The 24,508-nt window shown below is 60.6% G+C and overlaps 2 protein-coding genes and 1 long non-coding RNA gene across 21 annotated transcripts in view; 1 reads left to right on the forward strand and 2 right to left on the reverse strand.

The window, feature by feature from the left end:
- Window positions 1-491: 491 nt before the first annotated feature.
- On the reverse strand, window positions 492-4,396 carry UQCR11 (ubiquinol-cytochrome c reductase, complex III subunit XI). Its single transcript, XM_067734349.1, has 3 exons — window positions 4,239-4,396; window positions 1,150-1,298; window positions 492-650 (listed from the first exon to the last, which is right to left on the reverse strand). Exons 1-2 carry the CDS (start codon window positions 4,286-4,288, stop codon window positions 1,178-1,180), a joined length of 171 nt encoding a protein of 56 aa, XP_067590450.1. The 5' UTR covers window positions 4,289-4,396; the 3' UTR covers window positions 492-650; window positions 1,150-1,177.
- Window positions 4,397-4,532: 136 nt separating this feature from the next.
- LOC137222702 (uncharacterized) lies at window positions 4,533-22,149 on the forward strand. 3 transcript variants are annotated; one of them, XR_010942559.1, is made up of 3 exons: window positions 4,533-4,656; window positions 21,516-21,708; window positions 21,966-22,149. It is a non-coding gene; the product is annotated as an uncharacterized lncRNA (long non-coding RNA). The 3 variants fall into 3 exon arrangements; XR_010942560.1 differs by having other exon boundaries at window positions 21,516-21,702; XR_010942558.1 differs by having other exon boundaries at window positions 21,516-21,693.
- Window positions 9,150-24,508, reverse strand: part of TCF3 (transcription factor 3) — a 35,837-nt gene continuing 20,478 nt past the window's right edge. For 4 of the 17 annotated variants that reach the window (XM_067734331.1, XM_067734333.1, XM_067734330.1 and 1 more), the window contains exons 6-19: window positions 23,052-23,119; window positions 21,663-21,792; window positions 20,942-20,991; window positions 19,624-19,726; window positions 19,372-19,541; window positions 19,149-19,281; window positions 18,681-18,739; window positions 18,501-18,579; window positions 17,648-17,721; window positions 17,130-17,291; window positions 16,953-17,055; window positions 14,255-14,384; window positions 13,835-14,070; window positions 9,150-11,554 (exon numbers count right to left, since the gene is read on the reverse strand). In XM_067734331.1, the coding sequence (XP_067590432.1) occupies window positions 11,412-11,554; window positions 13,835-14,070; window positions 14,255-14,384; window positions 16,953-17,055; window positions 17,130-17,291; window positions 17,648-17,721; window positions 18,501-18,579; window positions 18,681-18,739; window positions 19,149-19,281; window positions 19,372-19,541; window positions 19,624-19,726; window positions 20,942-20,991; window positions 21,663-21,792; window positions 23,052-23,119 (1,640 nt within the window). In that variant the 3' untranslated portion in view covers window positions 9,150-11,411. Of the gene's footprint in view, window positions 11,555-11,770; window positions 11,998-13,834; window positions 14,071-14,254; window positions 14,385-16,952; window positions 17,056-17,129; window positions 17,292-17,647; window positions 17,722-18,500; window positions 18,580-18,680; window positions 18,740-19,148; window positions 19,282-19,371; window positions 19,542-19,623; window positions 19,727-20,941; window positions 20,992-21,662; window positions 21,793-23,051; window positions 23,120-24,508 lie in introns of those variants that run through there. The other 13 variants (XM_067734337.1, XM_067734340.1, XM_067734335.1 and 10 more) reach the window with 13 other exon arrangements.

The raw sequence follows: 24,508 nt of genomic DNA on the forward strand, positions 1-24,508 counted from the left end.
AGTCCCGAGTAGGTCATACAAGGCACAGAGGCTCTTCCCTGCCTGCTCTCGGGCCGCTGTGTAGTAGAGAGGCTCAAGCAGCGTCTGGGAGGCCCACGTGGGGAGGAGCCACGTGAGGGGGCCGCCGGGAAGCCCCGACTCCCCACCCCACCCCGGTGCCACCCTTCATCATGCAGCCGATGCCACCACTGCAACCTCATGAGGGACCCTCAGCCAAGACCCCCCCAGACAGATCACTCCCAAATTCTCGCTGAGAGATAATGAATGTTCGTCTGGAGCCACTAGGTCAAGGGTAACTTTTTAAGGCAGCAATCGATAAAAACCCCGTGCAGGTATTATCCACTAAACATCTGAAGTAATCAAACCATGTCTGCCAGCCGCTGGGAAACTGCAGATTTGCAGTTTTGGAGTTGAAAGGCTCCCCGGGTCATCTGGGCCCCTGGGCCTGCAGTCAACATAACCAAGCCCCAGCATGAGCACGTGCAGGCCAGCAGGTTTCAGAGTGAGGTTTAATGCCATGTGTGTTCACACACCAAAGTTATTTCCACCAACGTAGGAAACCTAACTCGCGCCGTGTATTTCCTCGAGGTCAATCCCAAGAGCCTGGGCCGTTCCAGATGCAGATGGAAGGGGGCAGCACCACCAGACACCTGGAGGGGGAATGAAGCAGGGTGAGCAGCAGATGCTGAGCGCCCAGTAAGAGCACAGACGCCGCCAACAGGCTCTAACACCAGATCTGGCTGTGCCACTTAGGAGTCTGTGAAATGGGGATGCGCGTGCACTCTGGGCTGTCAGGTGGGCAGCACAGCGCCAGGCTCGTCAGTGCTCATAGCAGCCCGCCCAGGGAGGCCAGCCTCCACTTTCCTGTCTGTAAAACGGGGCATCCCTCCGCCCCACCCAGGGTGCAGGCTCAGCCTCCAGGACTGAGCCCCGAGGGGCAGCGCCCACTCCCCAGCCCCACAAACCGAGGCTGCTGGCTGGCAGCTCTGCGCCACCAGGCAGGAGGCTAGTGCAGGGCTCCGCCCTCAGGCAGGGTTCTCCAGGTGTGCCCCCAACACCTGCTGGTCCAGCCCTGGACCTGCGGGGAACACTGCTCCTCTGCTGCTCAGGAATCCCGGGCTACACCAGCCGACAGCTGCTGAAACTTACCGGAGGGGTCCGAGGGGGATGGGTTTAATTAATCGTCCTTCTTGAACTTGCCGTTGATGTAGGGCACCCAGTCCAGAATCAGCCGCCAGTCAGTGGCCCACACCAGCCCCAGGGCTCCCACGGTGCCCCACATGCCCACTGTGGGTAACCTGCAAGAACAGGGGTCAGGCCTCACCCTCCCGGTAGCGTGGCCGGATCCCCCCCATCCCAAGCTGCCATTTATCAGGTGCCCACACCACCCCCACACACCGGGCCCTGCCCAGCTTTGTGGACACATCCTGCTGATGACCCCGAGGAGGGCAGGCACCAGGCAAGTGACCCTGAGGCAACTCCATTCCCATCTGCTTTCATATGAGGATATGCATGAGGGGTTTTTTTGTTGTTTTTTTAGTAAATTTATTTATTTATTTTTGGCTGCACTGGGTCTTCGTTGCTGCACACGGGCTTCCTCTAGTTGCGGTGCACGGGCTTCTCATTGCGGTGGCTTCTCTTGTTGCGGTGGCTTCTCGTTGCGGAGCACGGGCTGTGAGCGTGCGGGCTTCAGTAGTTGTATCACGTGGGCTTGGTAGTTGTGGCTCGCGGGCTCTAGAGCGCAGGCCCAGTAGTTGTGGCACACGGGCTTCGTTGCTCCGTGGCATGTGGGATCTTCCCGGACCAGGGCTCGAACCCGTGGTCCCCTGCACTGGGAGGCAGACGCTTTTTTTTTTGTTTGTTTTGGGAGGCAGACTCTTAACCACTGCGCCACCAGGGAAGTCCCTGATTAAGGTTTTATTTGAGGAATTCCACTAAAAAAAAAAAAAAAAAGCCCAAGCTTGTAAAGCATAAGGATATCTAAACTTTGCAGGTAGGCACGTTAATGTGGTTTGCAGCAGCTCGATCCCTGAGACAGCCGATGGACTGAGGGAGGTGTGAGTTATCAGGGTCCCTGTCTCACAGATAAGACCAAGGCACAGAGAGGGCAAGCCATGCCCCCGAGACACACAGCCCACCGGGTGCAGAGCCGAGGCAGGGACTCCAAGACCACCACACTCCACATTTACGTCCATTGATGGGCAGGGTCCAGGACGGCCCCAATAGTCCCACCTCCTGGTGTTCACACCCCTGTACAGCCCCTCCCCTTGAGGTCGGCAGGATCCAGTCACTCGCCTCTGATAAATCAAATATGAGAGATGATGGGCTGTCACTTCTTTCGTTTTGGTTTGGTTTTCTTTGGCCGCACCACACGGCTTACGGGATCTTAGTTACCCGACCAGGGATTGAACCCAGGCCCCGGCAGTGAAGGCGCCGAGTCCTAACCACTGGACCGGACCGCGAGGGAATGTCACTTTTGAGATGGACTTTTAGGGACTGGCTCCGTCAGGGCGTGCTCGTTTGCTCTTACCCTCTCTGCGGGGAGCCAGCTGCTAGTTTGTGAGCTGCCCTGTAGAGGGGCCCCTGTGGCAGAGGATTGAGGGTGGCCCCCTGCTGCAACCACAGGTGTGACCTGGAAACACATCCTCCAGTAAAGCCTTCAGATGAGACACTGAGCAGGGGACTCAGCTGTGTTCCAATTCCTGACCCACAGTAACTGACAATGAATGTCTGCAAAGCTGCTGCATTTGGTGGGCTCTTTGTTATGCAGCGACAGAGAACTCTCACAGGCTCCATCGCTGGTCTGTGCAGGGGCAGAATTTGTGCATGGGTGCCCACTTCACCGGATCGCCATAACCCATGGGCCTGGGGTGTTGGGGTGGAGAGATGGAAGCAGCAACACCCCCTCCCCAACCTGCCTCACCAACGACACCCCCTGCTCCCTGGGGAGACCCTGGGGAGAGGCCCGTACAACTCAACTTTGCGCCTTGGTGGGGTCCCGGGTTATTGCTGCTTTTGGAACAGGCTCTGGGGCAGGTGTCACGAACAGAGAGGGAATCTTTCCTCTCACTGCCCAACAGCTTTGAGGGGTGCTGAGGTCAGAGGAGCCTGCCCTCAGGGAGGCCTCCACCGCCCGCCCCCCTCCGCCCCGCCCCGCCATCATCCTGGCCGCTCCCCTTGGGGCCCGGTGCAGCTCACAGAGAGGGAGGTGGCCACACGCCTGACCTCCACGGGGCACCGAAGGTGATGATGCTGCTGACAGTCCCTCGTGGGACTTCTTTACACCCTCACCACCTCTCCTCCCCCTCCTCACAGGAAGACGCCCGGAGGAGCTGAGTGCAGAGTACCCCGCTGGTGAGCGCGGATGCTCCGAGACTGAGACCCCACAACTCCATAGTGTCTCCTGGGGGTGAGTCCCGCTTCCTGGCCTCAGGAAGCCAGTGTGGGTGGGACAGGACTGCACCCACCCCCTTTATTACTTTACATCAACCTCATGCCGTGGATCACATCGGTTTAATTTTTTTCTGGTCCACGACCTAGAGCGTCAGCCAGGAAAGTTCCGTTTATCGCTGTGTCTCCGGCACCCGACTCAGTAGTAAGTGCGAGCACACATCAGTTGCTCAGTGGGTGCTGCTGCCGACTGAACGAAACCCTGGATGAGGGGGTCGCTGCTCTGACCACGCGCAGATAGGGACGGACCGACAGCGCCCGGAGGCTCGAGCCGCCCGCGGTAGGGGCTGCAGGGGCCGCTGGCGGTCCCACCCGACGCCAGGGACGGACTTTCGTCCTGAGCCTGGGTCGCCCCAGCTGTAAAGCGCCACTGTCACTGTCCACCCGAAGGTCCCTGCCGGGGCTCAGGGACACGACTGCGGAGTACAGGCCCGCTGTTTCTCAGCGCCTCACGTCGTGTGCTCCCCAATCCCGGCTGCCACGTGGGGTCACCCCCAACGCACCCGCCTCCCACGGGGGTCAGTCAAGGACAGGCGCAGCCCTCGGCTTCACAACAACGTCAAACAAAAGCAAAGCCAGGAGCGCATAGGGTCAGTTTCCAGCCCCAGGAGCTGAGCCGGGGATGCTGGGCGCGGACTGGGTGGGCACCATCGCGGCCCCCAGGCAAAGCGCCTCAGGGTTGGGGGCCAGCCACTCGCGGGGCAGACCGCGCCGCCGCTCTGTGCCTCAGTTTCCCCATTTGGGACCTGGGAGGACAAGGGGTCCGGGGGCGGTAGCCGCATCCTCACCAGTTTCTGGCCAGCTGGCGGTAGCGCGGGCCCACGAACCGTTCCAACATAGCGCCGCCGTCTCAGCTCAGGGTGACCCTGACCCCTCCGGCTCGGGCGCACTGCGCAGGCGCGGCCCCAGCAGCGCGCAGGCCCGCAGGGAGGCCCCGCCCCGCCCTGCCCGGCCCAGCCCAGCCCAGGCGGGCTGACCGCTCGAGATCCGGGGACCGCCGCCGCTGCGCGCGCAGACTCGGAAAATATTTGCACTCACTTCCGGGGAGGGTCTGAAGAACGCAGACTAGAGTGGGCGGGCCAGGGAGGCGGGGCTTTCTGACCACGTGACGTGAGTACGCGGGGTCTGCCTCTCCGCTCCGGCGGTCAGAGTGGCCCCAAGCTGCGCAACGTCCAGCGAATAAGTGTGGCCCGCGACATTTGACTGGTGAGTTTGTGTCCTTATTACGTGCCAGAACTTTATTTACAGTTAAAGAAACAGGCCAAACAGGGAAGGGTTAAGCCCAGAGTCGCACAGAGGGGAAGGGTGGGATTTGAACTCCCTTTTGGAGGAATTAGGCGTTGTCACTGGACTCGCTGTGTGTGGGACCTTGGCCAGATGACAGCGCTTCCCCGAGCCTCGGTTTGCTGGCATTTTGTTGTCTGTTGCTCAGAGGCTCGGTGGCAAATTGTTTGCACGTTTCGATTGGGAGTGATTCCTCATTCCGGCAGCAGAGGGAGGCCTGGTTCCTCGCGCTGTCAACATTCAGGATGCCACCTGTTAGCTGCTGGACCCAGGACAGGTGGGTCCTCCTCCCTCGGCTTTCCGCCGCCCCAGGCTCGCTCGGGCTCGCCTTCTCCTTTCACCGCCTCCGGGGTCCCAGCGTCGAATGCAGGCTTGGAGATGCGGACTGGACACTGTGGGGTTTGTCTGCCCAGCCCAGCCCATCCTGCTGGGATCGGCCCCTCGGCACCCTCCAAGACTGCGGTTCCCAGAGGGCTGCAGGTTCTCACCTAGCCCTGGCCTCCGACCATGGGGTTGGTTGGAGACCATGGTCTGGGCAGGAGGGGTGCTCGTTGCTATTGAGTTGGACATTGTTTCTCCGCCTTTCCAGTTGCCCTGGGATTTTTGAGCTTGGGATCAGAGAGGACCTGAATTAAGTCTCTGTCCTCGATGGAAACTTAAAAAGTGGGATGTAGGGGCCACCCTGGAGATTGTAGAATCTGAGACAGAGATTAGAAATCATGAGACAGAGACTAGACCTGCGTGAAAAGATGAGCAGAGGTGGGCATAGAGGCCTTGGGGCTGCAGGTCCTGGATCCAGCAGTTTCTGAAGCTCTGCCGCATTGTTCCTTCTGCTTAATGCACTTCAGCTCACGAGGCAGAATGCTTTTCATTTCAAGTGATAAACGAAGAACAAAAACTGGCTTAAGAGAACAGAAGGAAGTTCTGTGGCATGTTAGATGGCTTCAGGCACAGCTGCATCCAGGAGTCTAGCAATATGATTATGAATCTTCTCTCTATCTCTCAGCTCTTCTTTCCTCTGTGTTGCCCTTACTCTGTGGTGAACTCTGAGCAGAGGCACCCAGAAACTCTTGGTTGACATTACAGCAACCCTTGCAGGAAGATGGCACCTCTTTCCCAATAATCACAGAAAATGCCCCCAAGCTGCTTCTCATTCGCGTGCTGTGGAAACAGGGCAGAGTTGGCCCCTCTCATTTGAGGATGTGGGCTGAAATTGGAGGAGAATCCCCAAAAGAAAATACCAGGATTCTGTGACCAGAAGAGATGGTGGATAAGCAAGAACGGTTGGCCCCGCTCGCACCCTGCTGGCCCTCTGCCCTGGCCTCCTGGGTACCATGCAGGATCCCTATCTGGCCCTCAGGAAACGGAAGGACTTTTCTTGTCTTCATCAATGTGAAATTCACATAACATACAATTAACCATTGTAAAGTGTAGAATTCAGTGGTCTTTAGTACATTCACAAGGTTGTGCGACCACCACCTCCATCTAATTCCAGAACATTCCATCACCCCAATAGAAGCCCCGTCCTCATCAGCAGTCACCCCACCCCCCACCCCCTTCCCAGCCCTTGACAACCAGGAATTCACTCTCTGTCTATGCATCTGCTTGTTCTGGACGTTTCCCATCAATGGAATCATACCCTGTGTGTCCTTCTGTGTCTGGCTTCTCTCACTTCCCTCGTGTTCTCAAGGTCCATCCACACTGTAGCGAGTGTCAGGGCTTCACCCCTTTTCATGGCTGAGTGACGTTCCCCTGTGTGGAGGGACCACATGGTGTTTATCCGTTCATCTGTTGGATTCTTTTCTTTTACAATTTTTACAACTTTACTGATGTATACTTGACCTACAAAAATGCACGTATTTAAAACATACAATTTGGTATTTTGACATATGTGCACACCCATGAAACCATCACAGTGTGGAGATAATGAACACCTCCCCCTCGTCCCCTGGAAGTTTCCTCCTGCCCCTTTGGGACCCCACCCACTCCCCCCTCCAGCCCCTACAACCACGCTACTGTGAATTAGTCTGCATTTTCTAGACTTTTCTACCGAGAATCATAGAGTATGTTCTGTTTGGTGTCTGACTTTGTCCACGCAGCGTAGCTATTTTGAATCATCCAAGCCATTGTTTCCGTCAGAGTTTCATTCTTTCCACTGCTGAGTCGTGGACCATGGAGTGGGTGGACCCTTGTGTTTACCCACTGACCTGTTGAAGGACATTTGGGTGGTTTCCACGTTTTGGCGATGGGAAAGGAATCTGCAATGAGCAGTTGCATCCAGGTCTTTGTGTGGACATGTGTCTTTGTGTCTCTTGGGTGGATGACTGGGGTGGACTGGCTGCTGGCTGACTTGTAGGGGAGGCTTATGTTTAACTGTAGAAGAAACTGCCACAGGCTTTTATTATTGTTGAGGTGTAATTGATGTGTAACATGTTAGTTTCAGGTGCACCGCCAAAGTCTTTTCCAAAGTCCTTGTATCTGTTTGTGTTCCGGCCAGCGAGGTATGAAGAGTCCCTGTTGCGTTTGGATGTTTTGCCGTTTTAAAAAAGGGCACAGATGCTATTAATTTCCTGTGGCTGCGTGACAAATGACCACAAGCTGGGTGGCTTAAAGCAACAGGGGTTTATCCTCTTCCAGTTCTGGAGACCATATGTCTGAGATCAAGGTGTCACAGGGCTGTGGTCCCTCCGGAGGCTCCAAGGGAGGGTCCTTTCTGCCTCTTCCAGCTTCTGTCCCCTGCCACCCCGCCCCCACCCCACCCCGGCATCCCTTGGCTTGTGGCTGCATCCCTCCAGCCTGTTGTCACGTGGCTTCTCGTCTGTGTCTCTTGTCTTCTGTCTCTTATAAGGACACTTGTCATTGATTTGGGGGTCACCCTAATCCAGGATGATCTTGAGATCCTTAACTTGATTACATCTGCAAAGACCCTTTTTCAAAATAGGGTGCCCTTCACAGGTCAGGACGTGGGCCTTTCTTTTGTGGTTCCCATCACCCTGCTGCAGCCCGGCACCATCTGTCTCAGTCAGGCATGTCCCTTCCCTCCCTGGCCTGTGGGTGTCAGGGCTGTTCCAGGACCGGGCTCTGCGCGTTCTCTGTCAGCCCTGGAGGGCCCGGTGGGCATCCAGCAGATGGGGAGCCGCAGGCTTTGAAAGGCTTGGACTCAGGAACACACCTGCGACACCACTGGCACTGTCAAGCCACACACACATCCACCGCCCCAGTTTCCCTGTGCCCAACCCCCTGCCACCAGATTTCTCTGACCTGAGTCAAGCAGATGCTCCTTCAAGAAATTTTCATGGAGCCAACCCCTGCTGGGACAGAGAGGTGACGCCTCCCTGGATAAGGATTTTGGCACCTTTAAGATATTTTTAGACACCTGTATTGAGATATAATCCACACACCATACAATTCACCCATTCAGTGTGCATCAATCATTCAGTGGGTTTTGGTGTATTACATTATTTATTTTAAAATATTTTATTTTATTTTAATTTATTTGGCCGCGCCAGGTCTTAGTTGAGGCATGTGGGATCTAGTTCGCTAACCAGGGATAGAACCTGGGCCCCCTGCATTGGGATCCAATAAAGATGTTAAAATACATACATACATACATACATACTAACTCAGGGAGTGGCCTTCTGCCAGGAGCCAGTCAGCTTCCACATCCCGGGAGCCCTTATTCCAAGTGCAGTTCCCTGGCTTTGCCCGAGGAACTTTGCTTCTAGAACAAGGAATCACCGTGGCCACCTTTCCCAGTGTCTGCGGCCTTGCTCACCACCACCCCATCAAACCCCGGTTGAGGGCTGAACTGTGTCCTCCCAAGAGGACATGTTCAAGTCTTGACCACCCCCCACCCCTGCTACCTGTGAACGGGACCTTATTTGGAAATAAGGTCTTTGCAGATGTGATTGGTTAAGATGAGGTCATGCTAGAGATTTTGCGGCCCTAAGGCAATGACAGGTGTGTGTGTAGGAGGGACACCTGGACACAAGACACACAGGGAGAGGCCACCTGAAGATCGAGGTGGAGATCAGGGTGATGCGGCTGCAAACCGAGGCACACCTGAGGCCCCCAGAAGCTGGAAGAGGCAGGCAGGAAGGACTCTCCTGGGGGGGGGTGGTCAGGAGGGAACGCGGCCCTACCACACCTGGACCTGGGACATTTGGCCTGCAGAATGTGTAAGAACAGATTCCTGTGGTTTCCAAGCCCCCTGCCCGCCCGCCGAGCTGTTTTAGCTGTCCAGATGTGCAGTGCGGATAAGTCCACAACACCCCGGGCCATCCTTGGTGGGATGTACTCAGGCCACCTAGTGAGCGCCTACGCCGACACCGACACCGACACCGGGGGCACCACCTTCCCAGTCCCTCTTTTCATCTGTAAGCACACAGCAGCTGAAAGATCCAGGGACAGCAGAGTATTGTCATAAAATGTCACATTTATTGCTACAGTGCTGTTATGTACAGGTCTCCAAATCGACTTTAGAGGATCGTTATTAAAAATCCCAAAGAATTCAGCCAGCTGTGTTGACACTTATATAAAATTATTCTACTTAAAAAACTTTTTTTTTGTTGTTTTTAAAAAAATCAGTTATCCTGAGGCACTCAGAGCACAATTTTCCCTGTAATTGTAGTTCTTCCCCTCCCCCAAGGCTACTTTTTCCCGTGCTGGGTTAATCTCATTATATATATATAAAATATATAAAACTTAAATTATATATGTAATACACAGTTCAAAAGTTTGTGGGCCTCGGGGGGGCCGCAGAGGCTCCTCAGCCCCTGCCCATCTGGGTCTGTGGGTTAGGCCCGAGGCAGAGGGAAACTGAGGCAGGTTCCCCAAAGAGAGACAAGACCCACAGACCAGGGGAGTCACCAAGGAGAGTCCCCTGATCGGTCTTAGGGGCAGACCCCAGGGGATCCCAGGGACCTGGAGGTGGCCCCGGCCCCAAGCTGGGATGTCCCGCTCCTGCTGGCCTTGGGGTTCCCTCAAGCTTCCCGTGGGGCACCCGGCCCCCAGCCGTGGGGAGTTCCAGTCTTGAGGAGTCAGGCCGCCCCAGTGCTCGGGGAGTGAGAGGGTTTGGGGGGAAGACACCTGGGATGCTGGTAGGGTGGGGTGCACGCAGCCAGCCTGGGGGTACGTAAGGCCTCTCTGCAGGGGGTAGAGGGAGGGCAGGTGAGACCCCAGCAGGCCTGACCCCACACCCAGGTGACACGTAAGGTGACCAACTGCCCTGGACTTTGTTTAAACCTGGGACAGCCCAGGCCGAGTGGGTTCCCCTGAACATACGGGAGAGAGGGCTACTTGGGGAGGCCTGGGAGCTGGCACCCAGGGCCTGAGAGCGGCTCAGCCTCCTGGTTTGCAGTGGGGCGTCAACCCTGACAGACACACAGCCTGGGGGCCTTTCTGGGCAGGGGGATCCTGTAACTTCCCCAGTCCACACCAGGAAGGCCACTCGGGGAGCAGGGGGTTTCTGTGCCAGAGTTCAGAGAATGAAGAACGGGGTGTTTAGGGAGGCCCCCCAGCACCACGCTCAGCAACGCAGGCCCCGGGCCCAGGAATGCTGCTCCTCACAAAGTCCCGTCTGAGAGAGGTCCCAGAATTTGGAGGGATGTGGGGCTGGCAGGCCGCAGGCAGGGGCCTGGGGGACCCGAGCTGCTTGCGGGCAGGAACCTCAGCTGTGTGACAGGGGAGCGTCCCTGCCTCCTTGGAGGTGCCCCAGCAGGGTGTCCCCCTTCCTGAGGGAGGGGAGCAGATCTGGCAGGGGAGGCCCCCACCAAGCAAGGGCCCACCTGCTACTTCGCAGGGAGCAAAACCACAAGAGCAAGCCCCCCACACTAGAACCTGAACTGGACGGCACCTGCCACCCCTGGTCCAGTGGCTCCCGGGGCGGGGGCACCTCAAGTTTACACGGGATCTTTTTAAAGTTTTTTGGCCACGCCACGTGGCACGAGGGATCTCAGCTCCCCGACCAGGGATTGAACCCGTACCCCCTGCATTGGGAGCGTGGAATCTTAACCACTGGACCACCAGGGAAGTCCTGGGGTCTTTTTAATACAACTTTTAATAACCTTGTTGATCATGAAATGCAATGCTCATTTCTAGAAACAGCAGCAAAAATAGCAAGACACACGAGACTTTTATACAAAAAAATTTGTTGCTTAGAAAACATACGCAAAAAAAGCTAAAAAAAAAAAGAGACCAAAGGCATCATTCTTACTAATTTTCTTCTACATTAAAAAAAAAAAAAACTCTCATAACTAAGTTTCCTTTTATTTTCCTTAAAAAAAAAAAAAAAAAAAAAAAACAACCTCTCAGGCGTAGGCACAAGTTGCTGGTTGGTGGCTGCCGACCAAGCTGGCTCCGCACAGCATTTCCCTCCTGTGAACGGTATGTTTGAGTCTTCACGTTTTATACTTAAGGCATTCATTTTCTTGTCTGACAACACGTATATACCAAAAACAAAAACAATGCTCCTTGCCGCCCAGGCCTGGGCAGCAGGGCCGAGACGCAGTTTCAGGATCCATCAAGCCAAAGGCCTGGCGGTGGTGTTGCCTCCGGAGCGCCCAGGGCGGTGTTGGCTCAAGGCTGACCACGGGCTGCGTGGGGTGGGGACCAGGCGCCTGGCGTTGACTGTCCCAGGTTAGACCAAGGTGGGGTCACTCGTCTGGGCAGCGTTCCTGTCACATGTGCCCGGCAGGGTTGTGGGCCTCGCCCAGGCCTGGGTGGGCGGCCGACAGCACCATCTGGGCATCTCCGACCACGCCGGACACCTTCTCCTCTTCTCGGCGCTTCAAGCAGGCCGCTTTGGGGTTCAGGTTACGCTCTGGGGGGAGGGGGAGAGCACTGTGGGAGAGGGTCCCCGGGGGGAGGAAGAACTGGGGGGGGGGCCCGCACGGCTGCTCCATCTCTTGACCTGTCCCCGTCCCCGAGAAGGCCATACGGGCCGGGGGTCTACAGAGCAGGATGAGCGTCGGGGGGCGCCGGCGGCTCAGGTCCCCGGTGGGCGGGAGGGCGGGGCGGGGCCGGCCCGGGCGCCTACCTCGCACCTGCTGCTCCAGGCCCAGGATGACCTGCACGGCCTGCTGCAGGATGAGCAGCTTGGTCTGCGCCTTGTCCGACTTGAGGTGCAGCTGGCACATGCGCCCCAGCTCCCGGAAGGCCTCGTTAATGTCCCGCACGCGCACCCGCTCCCGCGCGTTATTGGCCATGCGCCTCTCCCGATCCCTCAGGTCTTTCTCCTCCAGGGACAGCACCTCCTCCGTACTGCTGGGTCACAGCACCGGGGCCCCGTTAGTCCCGAGCGGGGGTCGTGGGGAGGGCACCCGCTGGCTGCGAGTGCGCATGCCGTGTGCCTGGCAGGAGGTGGGGCCTTGACCCCCACCCGCGCATGTGCATGGAGCTGGGCGCAGCCCTTGCCCCCGCCCGCTCGCCGTGCCCAGGACTGGCCAGGAAACAGGGAGGCCCCATGCCCCCCACCCCCAGGATGACGACCTTCCCCGTTCAGAGCAGCTGCTTGCTGGGTGAAGGAGAGCTAGGCCTGGGGCTCCCAGAGCTCAGGACACTGAGTCCACAGAAGCAAACCAGCTCACAGCCTGGAGACCCCTCATGCCTGGGCGCCACAGGACTGCACCTGCCCCACGTTGGACCCTGGCTGCCTGAGAGCTGGGCCTGGAGTGGCCGCCCTGAGCCCTGCCTGGAAGACCCTGAGGCCTGGCACTTGTGCTCTAACCGCTGGGTGGCGGGCACGGTGTTGAGTCCCCCCAACGAGTCTGGAACAGGGGCTCAGAGAGCTGACCACGGGGTCCACACCCCAGCTCAGGCCCCCCAGGGGCGCAGCGTGGGGCTCTGCACGAACAACCTCTCCATCTGCCTGTTTCCCTGGGAGCCCGTCCTGCCCGCCCACCCTGCCCTCGGGCCTGAGCGACCCCTGCGGGTGGCGGCGGCGGCCGGAGCTCAGGACAAGCGTGCAGACCAAACTGACAGACAGGCCTCGGGGCCCCTTTCTTCCCTCAAGTCCCGATGGGGGCCGTGGAGGAGGAAAGGCCCGGGTCGCAGCCCTGCCGTTTCAGCGCTTGGGCGCAAGTGCGAGGTAAGGAGGGCAGCCGGTGGGAATGAGGAGGTGGGCGGCCAGGGTGGGGGAGCACGGGGGGCAGAGAGCAGAGAGGCGGGCGGACGCGGCGTGACGCCCATGCCGCCGTGGGGACGCGGAAACCCCAGAGCTCAGGGGACAGTGGGCGGCAGGCCAGGGCCCTAGCTCCGGTCCAAGCGACAGCGCTGCAGGAGAGAAAGGGTTAATGGGGCAGCGGGGGTGGGGTGGGGGTCGTTAAGGAATCAGCTGGAGGGAGTCACACAGCCTCCCTGACCCTCACTCAGCCTTGGGGATGGGGGGTGAACCCCACCTGCAAGTGGGGACCGATGGGCTCAGGCGCCCCACGAAGTGTCTGCTCAGAGCTAGAGCGACAGTGACATTCTCTGGGAGCCAGGGGACACGAGTCCCTGCCAGCCGGACTCTGGGCTTCCTCAGAAGGAAGGGCTGGGCAGGTGGAGTCTTTGGGGTCTGAGGAGACAGTTCTGTGCCAAAGTGCCCAGGGCTACAGGGCTAGGAGTCGAGAGTCTGTTCCTCTCACTTGAGGAGACAATGGGATGGGACTTCGCTGGCGGTCCAGTGGTTAACACTTCCCCCGCTTCACTGCAGGGGGTGCGGGTTCAATCCCTGGTTGGGGAACTAGGATCCCGCCTGCCAACGCAGCGCGGCCAAAAAACCCACTGGAGACAGCAATGGGGCCTGGCTAGGCACAGGGCCCACGGTCAGGAGGGAGATGGTCACTGAGGAGGGAACGGCCACTGCAGAGGAGGATGGTCACTGGGGGGATAGTCACAGCAGGGAAATGGAAAACGGTCGCTGAAGGGGGGCTGGTCACTGTAGGAGGCGGAAAGTCAGCAGAGGAGGTCACTGCAGGGGTGATGTCACTGCAGGGAAAAGGTCACAGGGCAAGGGAGAAAGGTCACAGCGGGGGATGTCACGCAGGGGAGGTGGGCTCCAGGAAGGGAGGAGGGGAGAGCGAGGGCAGCAGTGGGGGAGGGGAGCGGCGCCCCCACTGACCTCGCACCTGCTGCTCCAGGTTCAGGATGACCGACACGGCCTGGTGCAGGATGAGCAGTTTGGTCTGGGGCTTCTCACTGTTGAGGTGCAGCTGGCACATGCGCCCCAGCTCCTTAAAAGCCTCATTGATGTCTCGGACCCGCAGCCGCTCCCGCGCGTTATTGGCCACCCGGCGCTCCTTCTCCCGCTCAGCCTTCTGCTCTGGGGGGAGAAGGTCGTCCTCGTCCTCGTCCGGGCTACGGGGCCAGGGGCCAGAGGGAGACAGTGAGGCAGGGCCGGGCAAGGGCCTGCCGCGGCCTCGGGAGCCGGCGCCCCGTGCGTGTGCACGGGCGCCCTGAGAGGCCCCCGTGTGCATGCGCAGCCGGCGCCCTCACGGGGCACGCGTGCGCAGCCGGCCTGTGGGGGTGGGGGGGGCGGCACCTGGTCCTGGTGCGCGGGGCCTTGAGGTCCTTCTTCTCGTCCTCGGCGGTGTCGGCCGCCACGTTCTCTCCGTCCTCCTGCTCCTCCCGCTTGATGTCGCCGGGCCCTGGGGCGGCGCCGCGCCCGAGATCTGCAACGGGCCGGAGTCAGGGGCCTCCGTGCGCAACGGCAAGCCACCCAGAAGCCCACCAAGAGCGGGACACCGGCCTCACGCCACACGCGGGCACCCGTTCCAGACCCCACGGACCGAAAGGCCTTCAGAAGAAAGTGCGCCGAAATGTCGTGGCCACTCAGGGGCGGAAAACTGTTTCCTAAAACGCTAAGGAGCTGTCCTCAAAAGAAACAGAAATCGATAAACTTGAATATATCAAAATAGAGAACTTCTCATCACCAAGAAAATAAGCGGCTACGCCACTGGACAGAAGACGCCGTCACGTACAAGCCAACAAAGGGCAGGTCCCCACGATCCCAAAGAACTGCTACAAGTCAGTGCGGACGTGATGGAGAAGCCCGAGGGGGGCAGGGAGGGCCCCCGGGAGCCTGCAATCTGCGTCATCGCTTCAGGAAATGCTGAAATGCTGCGGGTCTGAGTATCGCTTATGGGTGTGACCGCTTTGGAAAACACTTTTTCCGCCTTATCTGGAAAAGGCGGGCACGTGTGTGCCCAGCAACCCTCCAACCCAGAATCACACCCGCCACCAGGAGACACGCTCGGAAGGTTCGGAAGAGCGCCCACGCGTGGGCCCAGGTTGGGGCGGGACCTAGTGTCCCGTGAGGCCAGGGCTGGTCCTTGCATGGCAGCTGAGCAAGCAGTCGGGTGGGAAAGCCACCCAGTAGGACAATGACCCACAAAACCCCAGGCCCAGGCCACATAAAGAGACCCGCGGCCGAGGGCACACAGCTGCTTGAAACCACCACGTGGCCGCGGGACTGGCCTGGGCTCTCCCGCAGCTGAACCGCACGACGCGGGCAGTGCTTAGAAGACCAGCTCGGGGGCTCCGTCAGAACTGCTGCCACCAGGCCGGGGCATCCTGGGCCCTGTGGGGGCTGAGCGTCATCCCTGCCCCTGCAGCAGCCAAAGATGTCCCCAGACGCCACCCAGGTGTGCAGTGACAAAACCTGGACGCCCAGTCAAGAGTCAGGCTGGCCCTGGGGCTGCAGGGCCCTCAGGCGGGCCTGAGCGCTGTGTGGTGGGCTCGGGGGGCCTTGCGGCCAAATGCGCGCGGCACGCGGCACAGCGCATTTTTCACCAGGTCGACGGGGGCGGGCTGGGTGTAGGCCTGGGTCCTCCCCAGGCCTGGGCCTCACCGGCTGTGGCAGGGTCAGCATTAACTGACCCTGGGACGGGACCCTGCGACACCCAGGGCCCCAAACCCCAGTGGGCATGCGCAAGCCTGCCCGTTACCCCATTCTATAGCTAACCTCATGCCAAGTGACTTTGCCCCTCTCGCTACTGCTGATTTCTCTGCTTCCCCAGACAATTAACAACCCAGAACTCCACCAACGCCGCCCCACTTGCCCTGACGGGGCCCTCAACTCAGCATCCAATGTAGTGCACCCTCCTCCAGGCCCCTCAATGCCCGCCCCCCCGATCTGCCCGGGACCCTGGCCCCGCCTAAGACCCTGCCCCACCTGGGACCTGCCCAGGCTCCCCACCATCAACTCCACTGTGTGCCAAGGACCCCGAGACCCCACCTACAGACTGGAACCGTACCTCCTCCTCCACATCTGCAAATCCTTCAAAGCACCTGGAAATCGCACACCACTGCCCCCTCTTCGGCCCCTCACAGGCCAGTCCACAGCATCCACCCACACCATTCCTCCTGGACCAGCAGTCCCCCTCTGCCCTGTTTCCCACTTCCAACCCAAGCCCCCCACCCAGTCTGTCCTTCCAGTAGCAGCCACCAGAGGACGTCTATGAGCACCTGAGCAAGGCCCTGCCCCTCTTCTACCCACAGCCCTCCAGGGCCCTCACCTCCCTGGGGTAAAAGCCCAAGTCCTCCCCAAGGCCCTGCACGACCTGCCCCATCCCCTACCCCGTCCCTTCCCGTCCCTGCCCTCCTCCCTCTCTCCCCCTCGCTCACTCTGCTCCACACACACGGGCCTCCTTGCTGTTCCTCCAACACACAAGGCACAGCTCTGCCCCAGGGCCTTTGCACGCGTGCACCCACACACACACAACTCTCTCCCCAGCACTCATCCTGACACGCTTCCTTCACCTTCCAGTTTCCGCACAAGTCACCCCCTTTCTCTGCCTGATCTGTTTTGTTCCCTGGTGCCGAGAAAAGTGCCAGACACACGATGGACACTAAACATATGCCTTTTGGGACTCTTCCGATTGACCGGGCGAACAGAGAGAGAGGTAGCAACCCACCCTGGAAGCAGCAGGGCCCCTCCCAACCCCTGTGGGATCCTGGCACCAAGCCAGGTAGGGCTTTGGTGATGTGGCAGGGGGCATCTCCCCCTCTCCGCACCAGTGCCCAGTTAGTTACCCTGGACCTCAGTTTCCTCAACTGGAGATGCGGGTGGACAGTCCCGGGCCCATAGGCCACTGGGAAGGTTGGCGGGTGGCTCTCAGTCCCCATTTTCCAGAGGAGGAATGTGGCTCCAAGGAGGAGTGACACCTACTGGCGGGCCCACGGTGTGGGCCACCCTGGGGTGCAGCCACCTCTGCACAGGGGACGTAACAGGGACTTACCGCTGTAGGAGTCAGGCGGCCGGGAGAGGTCGGGGAGGGCCACGTGGTTGTGCACGAGGCCGCCACTGCTGGAGAGGCCGTCCTCCGAGTGGCTGCCGCCCACCTGTGGACGAGGGGGGTTATCAGTGCTGGCCTGGCCCCAACCGACCCCCCGGCCTGCCCTTGCCCAGCACTCACCAGGCCAGCATGCCGCCCGCCCAGTGGCATGACAGCGCCAGCAAAGCCTGAGGCCAGCGGCCCGTGGCCGGGCAGCAGTCCGTGCACGTCCCCCGCTGTGCCCACAGCGTGGCTGCGGAGGACGTGGATGGCCTCGTCCAGGTGGTCCTCCATCTTGCTCTGCTGTGGGGTGGACAGGGGTGAGGGGCCTGGGCCACCGGGACCCCATACAGCTGCCAACAGCATAGCTGCCCATCGCGGGCCACAGGCTACAGCCACAGCTTTGGCCACCCACCAGCTTTGGACCCTATTCCCAACAAATTAGCTGAGAAGTTTAACCTGGTCAAGGGGCACCTGTCCTGTCGCACATTCTGCTGTTTCCACGACACCTGAGACCTCTTACAGGATGTGGCTCTGTGGCCATGGCAGACATGCGAAGCCACCCCCCACCCCAAACGGGTGTCCCTGTGTGTTCACAAGCACCTCTGCTCCCTGTGCTCCCACGAGGGTGCACCCTCCCCAGCCCCCAGGACACTCACCAGGCCGTGGAGACCCCCATCGTAGCTGGGCGATAAGGCACCGGGGGCTCCTGCTCGAGGCCACTGTGACGTCCCTGGAAGGGGCAGATGCGCGTGAGTGGGGGGGGTGGTCGGTGCAGCCTGACCCAGGGAAGGAGAAAGGCTGGGCTGGGAGTCTGCGGCTGTGATGCCCAGACTGGCCACACAGGGGCTCCCACGCCCACAGAGCAGTCTAAGGGACCCACGTCTAAATCTCAGCCCAGCTGGCCCGACAGCTCTGCCAGGCTGGGGTGTGAACCCAGTGGGCAGGTCACATCTTTGAGCCTCAGTTTCTCCAACTGCAAAACCCACGGGGCAGGCGGCCCCTCCCAGTCCCGCCCCACCGGAGCCCCAGAGGCACCGTGCAGGCCTGTGTGCCCTCTGGAGACCGTGGCCCTCACTTCTCCACGGCCCCTCGCTGAGCCCCGGGTGCAACCTCTTAGGGACAGGGGACCCGGCCCCCTTGGCAAAGCCAAACATGAGGCATACAGTAGGTGCCTAACAGCTTCTGGGGTGAATTAATGCCAACATGCCCATGTCCTGGAGTCCAGGCGGGAGCCTCGGGCCGGCTGCTCTGCTTCTTGGGCATCCCAAGCCCCCCCGCTGGATCCCACATGCCCCTCACGCTCACAACGCATGGCCTGCCGCGTCGCACCTCCTGACCTTTGCCTCTGCTGTGACCTAGGAGCATTGGCTTAGAAGCCCCCCATCCTCTAGGGAGCCCTCCTCGATGGCCAAGGGAACGTGAGCTCTGAGGCATGTGGTCTGTCCAGCTCCCCGCCCACCCGGGGCTAGTCAGCAGACCCAGTCCCCTCCCCCAGCATGCTGCACAGACCTGCTAGGCCCTGTGGGGAGCCCACGGGGGTGGAGGGGCTGGATGAGAAGTTATTGCTTGACTGGTCTGGGGAGTAGATCTGTGACGGGGACAGGGAGAGAGAAAGGGCCACCACGTGGCTGGTCAGGAGTCAGCCTCCTGGGTCACCGACCCAGCCACCCACCACGTGCCGAGTCTCACCGAGGCCAGCGCCTTCCCAAGGGCGTCCCCAGAGCTGCCGGCCGTGGTTCCACGGGAGCCTGTGGGTGGAGAGAGGTGAGGCCCAGCCTCTGGGATGCAGCAGCCCCAGCACCTGGGCTGGGCTTGCTCGCCCCGGCTGACGGGGAGCTCCCTTCTGCACGCATCTGCCTGCACGGATGCCACAGCCTGGCCCTGGGCAGCCCCGGTCTCTGTCGGGTGTCTCCTCACGCCTCACCACGTACTTCCACAGTGCTCTGGGGACAGGCAGGCTGCGGGGCTCGGGGTGAGCAGCCCCCTCGCTGCGCCTCAGTTTCCCCAAATGAACAGTGGGACCTACTCATCGAGGAACCACTTTGAAACGTCTGAGGGAGCCCGAGGAGCCCGAGCCAGGCAAGGGGGATGCGGTTAATGATGATACCCAGGGCTGGATCCTGAGCCCACCGGAGGTGTGGGGTGAGGGGGCCGTACCCAGGAGGCTGTCGGCCCCGCTGACAGGGGGTGTGTGGCTGGAGACGCTGCTGTAGGCGCCCGTGGGGGCCGAGGAAAAGGTGGACACAGCCGGGAGCCCGCCGTTCACCTCTGCTCCGTGCAGCTGGTAGCCCTGTGTGCAGGGGACGGGGTAGGAGGGGTCAGACGGGGCACTGCCCACCCACCTCCCCCGCCCCGGCCACGGCCACCCCACGGGGCCTACCATGCGCTCGTGCTGGTGCAGGCCGCCAAACCCACCGCTGCCACTGCCACCTACGGAGCTGCCGCCACCTGCCGGGAGGGGCAGGGGGGATGAGCCCCCGCCCAGCATGGGCCCGAAGCCCACCTGGCCTGGGGGGCTCCAGAGCTCGGCCGAGGGGTGCAGGCTGCCGTCTGCGGAGAGGGGAATGGTGAGGTGGGCGGGCAGAGGGAGCCCGGGCCCCGCCCCAGGCAACCCAGGCGAGCCCTCAAGTACCTGCCATGTAGAAGGAGGCAGGGTAGGTGCCGCTGGGGGTCTTGGTGGGTGGGTAGGCGGTGGTGTCCCTGCTGTAATCATCACCTGAGCTGGGTGGGTACACCTGTGCTGGGCCAGCGGGCATGGTGAGGCAGGAGGGGCCGGGGGGGGTGGGGACCGGCCAGCCCCCGCCTCGCAGCTCCCCCTGCTGGGTCTCCCCCTCCACCTGGAGGGCTGTCCACCCCACCACCCACTTCCCTGTGCTTCTCCAAACCTTCCCTCTAGAACCGCACCTCAGCCCCGCGTCTGAGGCTCTGCTCGCGTTACCACCTCTCTCTGCTGTTCCTCCTTCACCCCCACCTGCTGCCCTCCCCACAGTCCCAGCCTTGCGCCTGAGGCCTCTGTAGACTGGACCCCCAGCCCAGACTGCCTTTTCCCTCCTTAATCCAGTAAACTCCTATTGATCCAGCAGAGCCCAGCTGTGCCGCCCCCAGCACTGGAACCTGCCTTAACCCCAGCCCTGATCACACAAGACCTGGGGGCCTCAGAGGCAGGGCCCTGGGTGAATATTCTGCCCCAGTTGCCCCAGAGCAGTAAGACAGCAAAGGCTTTCAAGGATCAGCGCCGACCCTGATCGGCTGGGCACTGCAGGGAAGTGCTGGGGTCAACTGGCCACGTCTGCCCCGGCACTGGAGCAGAAAGCGGGGTTCAAGTGCCGAGAGATGGTAGGACAAAGTGGGCTCAGGGGCCTCTCAGCTCTGATGTTCCAGGACGTGACATCACGAGCTGAGTCTTAAAACAGCCTCTGGGCCTACGGCCTGGTACGGGCCACATCAGCCTCCGGGGCTCAGCACAGAAGGCAAGCAGAGAGAGTGGTGGCCGAGCCGGGGAGTCCAGCAAAGTGCCTTTTCTCCCAACGTGATTAAGTCTCGGGAGCACGGGGCTGGGAGCCGCTGACGGCTCAGCACCATCTGCTGGGCCTGGCAGCCCGCCAGCCACCAGGCATGGGGTGAGGACAGAGGGCAGCTCCAAGCAGGGCGGATGGGGCGGGAAACCCTCTAACTGGCTGCCAGGATGCCCACCCACTCCCGCTTCCAGGACCCCGTTCACACCCTTTCTGAGGCGCCTCGGCCAGAGGAAACCACCTTCTCTTAAAGCAGGAGGGACCCAGGCTAGACCCAAGGAAGGACTTCCCGACTACCTCAGGGCTGGGGCCTCAGGGAAGAAGTCCAGCTGAGCCCATGGGGCTTTTGTCAGACCCCACGCAGGGCCAGCCCACCCTCGGGAGGGGGTCACGAGAGGCACTTGGCCTGTGGGGCCCGTTTGTCCCACAACTCACCGAGGATGGGAGACCCGGTGGCACTTTCCGGACTTTCTTGGGCTGCGTGTCTGTTGGGACAAGAGGAGTGAGCACCCCCGGCCAGGCTCCCGCCCTCACCACTGGGGCCCTTCCCGCTTGGACACTCCTGTCACTAGGGGGTGGGAGACAGTCCCACCCTGCAGCTCGGAGAAGAGACCCCCAAGCTCCCCTACTAAGAGAATGACTTAAACCAGCCTCAGGCCCACATGGCGAACTCAGGGGGCGGGTGTGTGCCGAGAGCCGGGTCGCAGGGTTCGTGGACACGGGAGCCGGTGCCCGCTCCGCGAGCCCCAGCTCCTGGCAGTTGCCCGGTCGCCGAGTCCCGGACCTGCAAGCTCCCCCTCGCCGAAACTGCTAAGCCCCAACCCTGGCTTGGGCGCCTCCATGGTTGCCAGGTGCCGCTGGCCTTCCGGCTCCAGTGCGGCCCGGACGGGAAGCTGGGATCCCGGTCCCACTCGCTGTGGGCCTGCGTTGGCACCTGTGTACTTCTGGGTGGGTGACTTTAGCATCACTAAATCAAAGCAACCTCGCTAAACGAAGCGTCTTTCGACAGAACCGGACGGTGCGCAGGGTGTGTATGGCTGGGGAAGCGACCAAGGGCTGTGGAACCCTCGCCGCGCCAATTCAGCACTGCCCGACCTCACAGGACGCGACCGCCAGGACCCACAGGGACCGCCGTCCCCACCACCGCCCCACTCACCCAGGCCGCCATCTGCAGCTCTCCGCCGAGAGTGACCGGAGTAGGAGTAATAGTGGGACCCGCCTTTGACGACCGAGGGCGACAGCGGCCCCGGGCTGCTGAGGGCCAGCTCGCTGGGCAGGAAGCTGGCCTGAGGGAGGGGGAGGGTTAGCAGCCGGTCCCCTGCCCAGCCCCCAGGCCATTCTGGTTTAAAACAACAAAGGCAAGAGCAAGGGCCCAGGCCAATGGCAGGGTCCTGGGGTGACAGTGACCTGGGGCATAGGTCCCTCCCTGCTGACACCACTGGCGTTTCTCTTATCTAAGATACCACCGATTCATTTTCATGAAGGAAAAAGATGAGGAGAGAAACACCGTCAAGCCTGAAGATGTGTTGCTGTCTGGGCGCTAAACGGGCACAACTATGCTTCAGGTGTCAAGGGAATCTGTGTGTTTTACTTTGTACGTATCCCCCCCCCCTTTTTTTTAAGGTAAACGGTTTAATCTCGCAGACATGCGTTTGAAATAGACTCTGTTCCCAGGAAAGCAACAATGACTGGGGTTCGAGGCGCAGTGCTGCAGCCTTGGCTCTGCTGTCTGTGCAATGGGCATGTCAGACGTTCCACGGCTCAGGGGCGTCGTGGGGACAGATGGGGCCATGCACGTTCTGCCCCTGGCCGACGACCTGGGGCCCCACGGGCATTCAGTGGCTGTGACCTGGCTGAGGCCCAGTGTGCACACAGGCGGTGCTGCCTGCAGCAGGGCCTAGCTGCACCCTGAGGTTCCAGGACTGCAGGCAGGGAATAAAGCCCTCGGGCGTGGGGCGGGAGAGAGACCAGGTGGGGCAGGACAGGAGGCCACAAGGGACCACTGTGCCAGGCAACTGGCCCGTCAGCATCCCAGTGGGGTGGCCAAGGGTGACAATCTCGCCCAGGCCGGGGACTGTGCCGAGGTTGGACCACAAGGCTGGGAGCACGGAGCGAGGGTCAGGCCTCGTCTACCTGGCTGGCCTCGGTTTCCCTGTCTGCCACTTGGGGGCAGGCGGGCGGGCAGGTGTCTCCTGGAACCCCTTCAGCTGTGCACAGGGCCCCACAGGCTGGACCCCAGCCTCCCCTTTCCCCATCGACAACCCACCCGGCCTGACCCAGGGACCGGGCCTGTTTCAGCGGCTGCTGGAGAGTGACCAGCACTTGGCTGAGCCTTCCCAGATCAGGAGGCAATTTGGGACGAATTCGTTTCAAATTAAAACTAGGGAATACAAGGTGGGGTGAGAAGTCAAGCGGTGACTGTGGCCCCCACTGGGAACCTCCCATCCCTAACCACCTGGAGACGGGGGCTCTCCAGGCTCCAAGGGCCACTGGGGGCCGACGGGACCCACGCCCTCCCCTGCCCACCCTGCAGACGCAGCCTCACCTGAGTCAGGCTGCCGACCCCTGCGTCTCTCCCAAAGGGGGTGTACGCGCCCCGCTCGCCGCCCTTGCCTGTGGAAGAGGAAGGAGGGTCACCCGGAGCTGACCCAGAGGCCGGCACACGCCCGCATACAGCAGGCTCTCCACAAGTTCACGACACTGAAAACCGTGGTGGCACACTGGTCTCCCCATCAAGTGGCGAGGGGCTGAGGGGCAAGTGGGGCTCCAGCCAGACGCTATCCCCAGATGACCCGCAGAGGATTCTGCAAACCCGCCAGGGCCCCCCCGTGCCCCATCCCCAGAGCGGGACAGCACCGACTCGGCTCCCCACCCCTGCCCTTCTCGAGCTTTGGTTTCCTCTGTTCAAGGTCATGAGGTGTCAACTCCCCAGGGTGCTGGGTTCCCAGGGGACAGGTCGAGGTCCCTGGTATCTTGCAAGTTTCAGCACCCAGGCCCTGGGCTCCTTCCCCAGCTCCTGGACAGGGTCAGCTCATGAACAAGCATGTGGCATCGCTGGGGATGCTGATTCAAGCCACTCAGTGCGAAGGAGCCCTTCCTCTGTGTGGGTGGGCAAGACCGAGCTGTGGGGGGACAGCCTGCCCGAGAGAGCAGCTGGTATGAACAGACTCCTGCAGCTACACAAACACCTGGATCCAGCCTCGCCTGAAGCAGGTCCCTGGATCCATCAGTACCTGAACAATTTCAGTTTGTTTCTGGCTTCAGCTGGGCACCTGTCCTGACTGAGGGCGGACCTTAACCAGCCTTACCGTGAGCAAGAAATCAGAATGCTTGACTAATTTGGTTTATTCTCAAACTGGGCAGGGGGTGTGGGGGAATTCTCCCCTTTATCCATTTATTTTTTGAATATTTTTACTCATTTTTTGGCCACGCTGCGCAGCTTGTGGGACCTCAGTTCCTCGACCAGGGATCAAACCTGTGCCCCTCGGCTGTGAAAGTGCCGAGTCCTAACCACTGGACCACCAGGAAATTCCCTCTCCCCTTGATTTTAAAAGGACAATTTCAAGTGGACTCTTGGAGCAAATGCTGTTTAGGGGACAGGGAGAAGGACCACACTCCTACCAACACAGCAGATGCCCCACAGGCCACGCCCACCAGCTCAAGCTCAGGGCAGGCGACACGGGGCCCATTTAGGGATGAACAAACCACAGCTTGGAGGCCAGAGGGACTCGCCCCCAGTCCAGAGGGTGCACTCCTCCCTCCCTTCCCAGGGTGGACGTGGGAAGCAAAGCTGGCCAGCCCAGCCGGGGCTCTGGGCTCCCCACTGCAGGGTGGGGCTGCTGTGGTTTGACCCTGCGTACAGCAGGCACCAAGCAGGGGCATCCTGAAAGGAAGGCTGAGGGAGGCAAGGAGAGAAAACAGAGGTTCTGGGAGGGGACCTGCGAGATCCACGAGCCCTGTGGGTATACAGCGGGTGCCCAAGCCATGCACCGGGCCCGGGCA

This window comes from Pseudorca crassidens, chromosome 3 (assembly GCF_039906515.1).
Source record: "Pseudorca crassidens isolate mPseCra1 chromosome 3, mPseCra1.hap1, whole genome shotgun sequence".
NCBI classification, from domain to species: Eukaryota; Metazoa; Chordata; class Mammalia; order Artiodactyla; family Delphinidae; genus Pseudorca; species Pseudorca crassidens.

Coding starts and splice junctions, on each gene's coding strand:
- UQCR11 (XM_067734349.1), bottom strand. CDS start 4,288: ATGTTGGAACGGTTCGTGGGCCCGCGCTACCGCCAGCTGGCCAGAAAC. Junction 1,299..4,238: donor CGCCAGCTGGCCAGAAACTG/GTGAGGATGCGG, acceptor CTGTTCTTGCAG/GTTACCCACAGTGGGCATGT.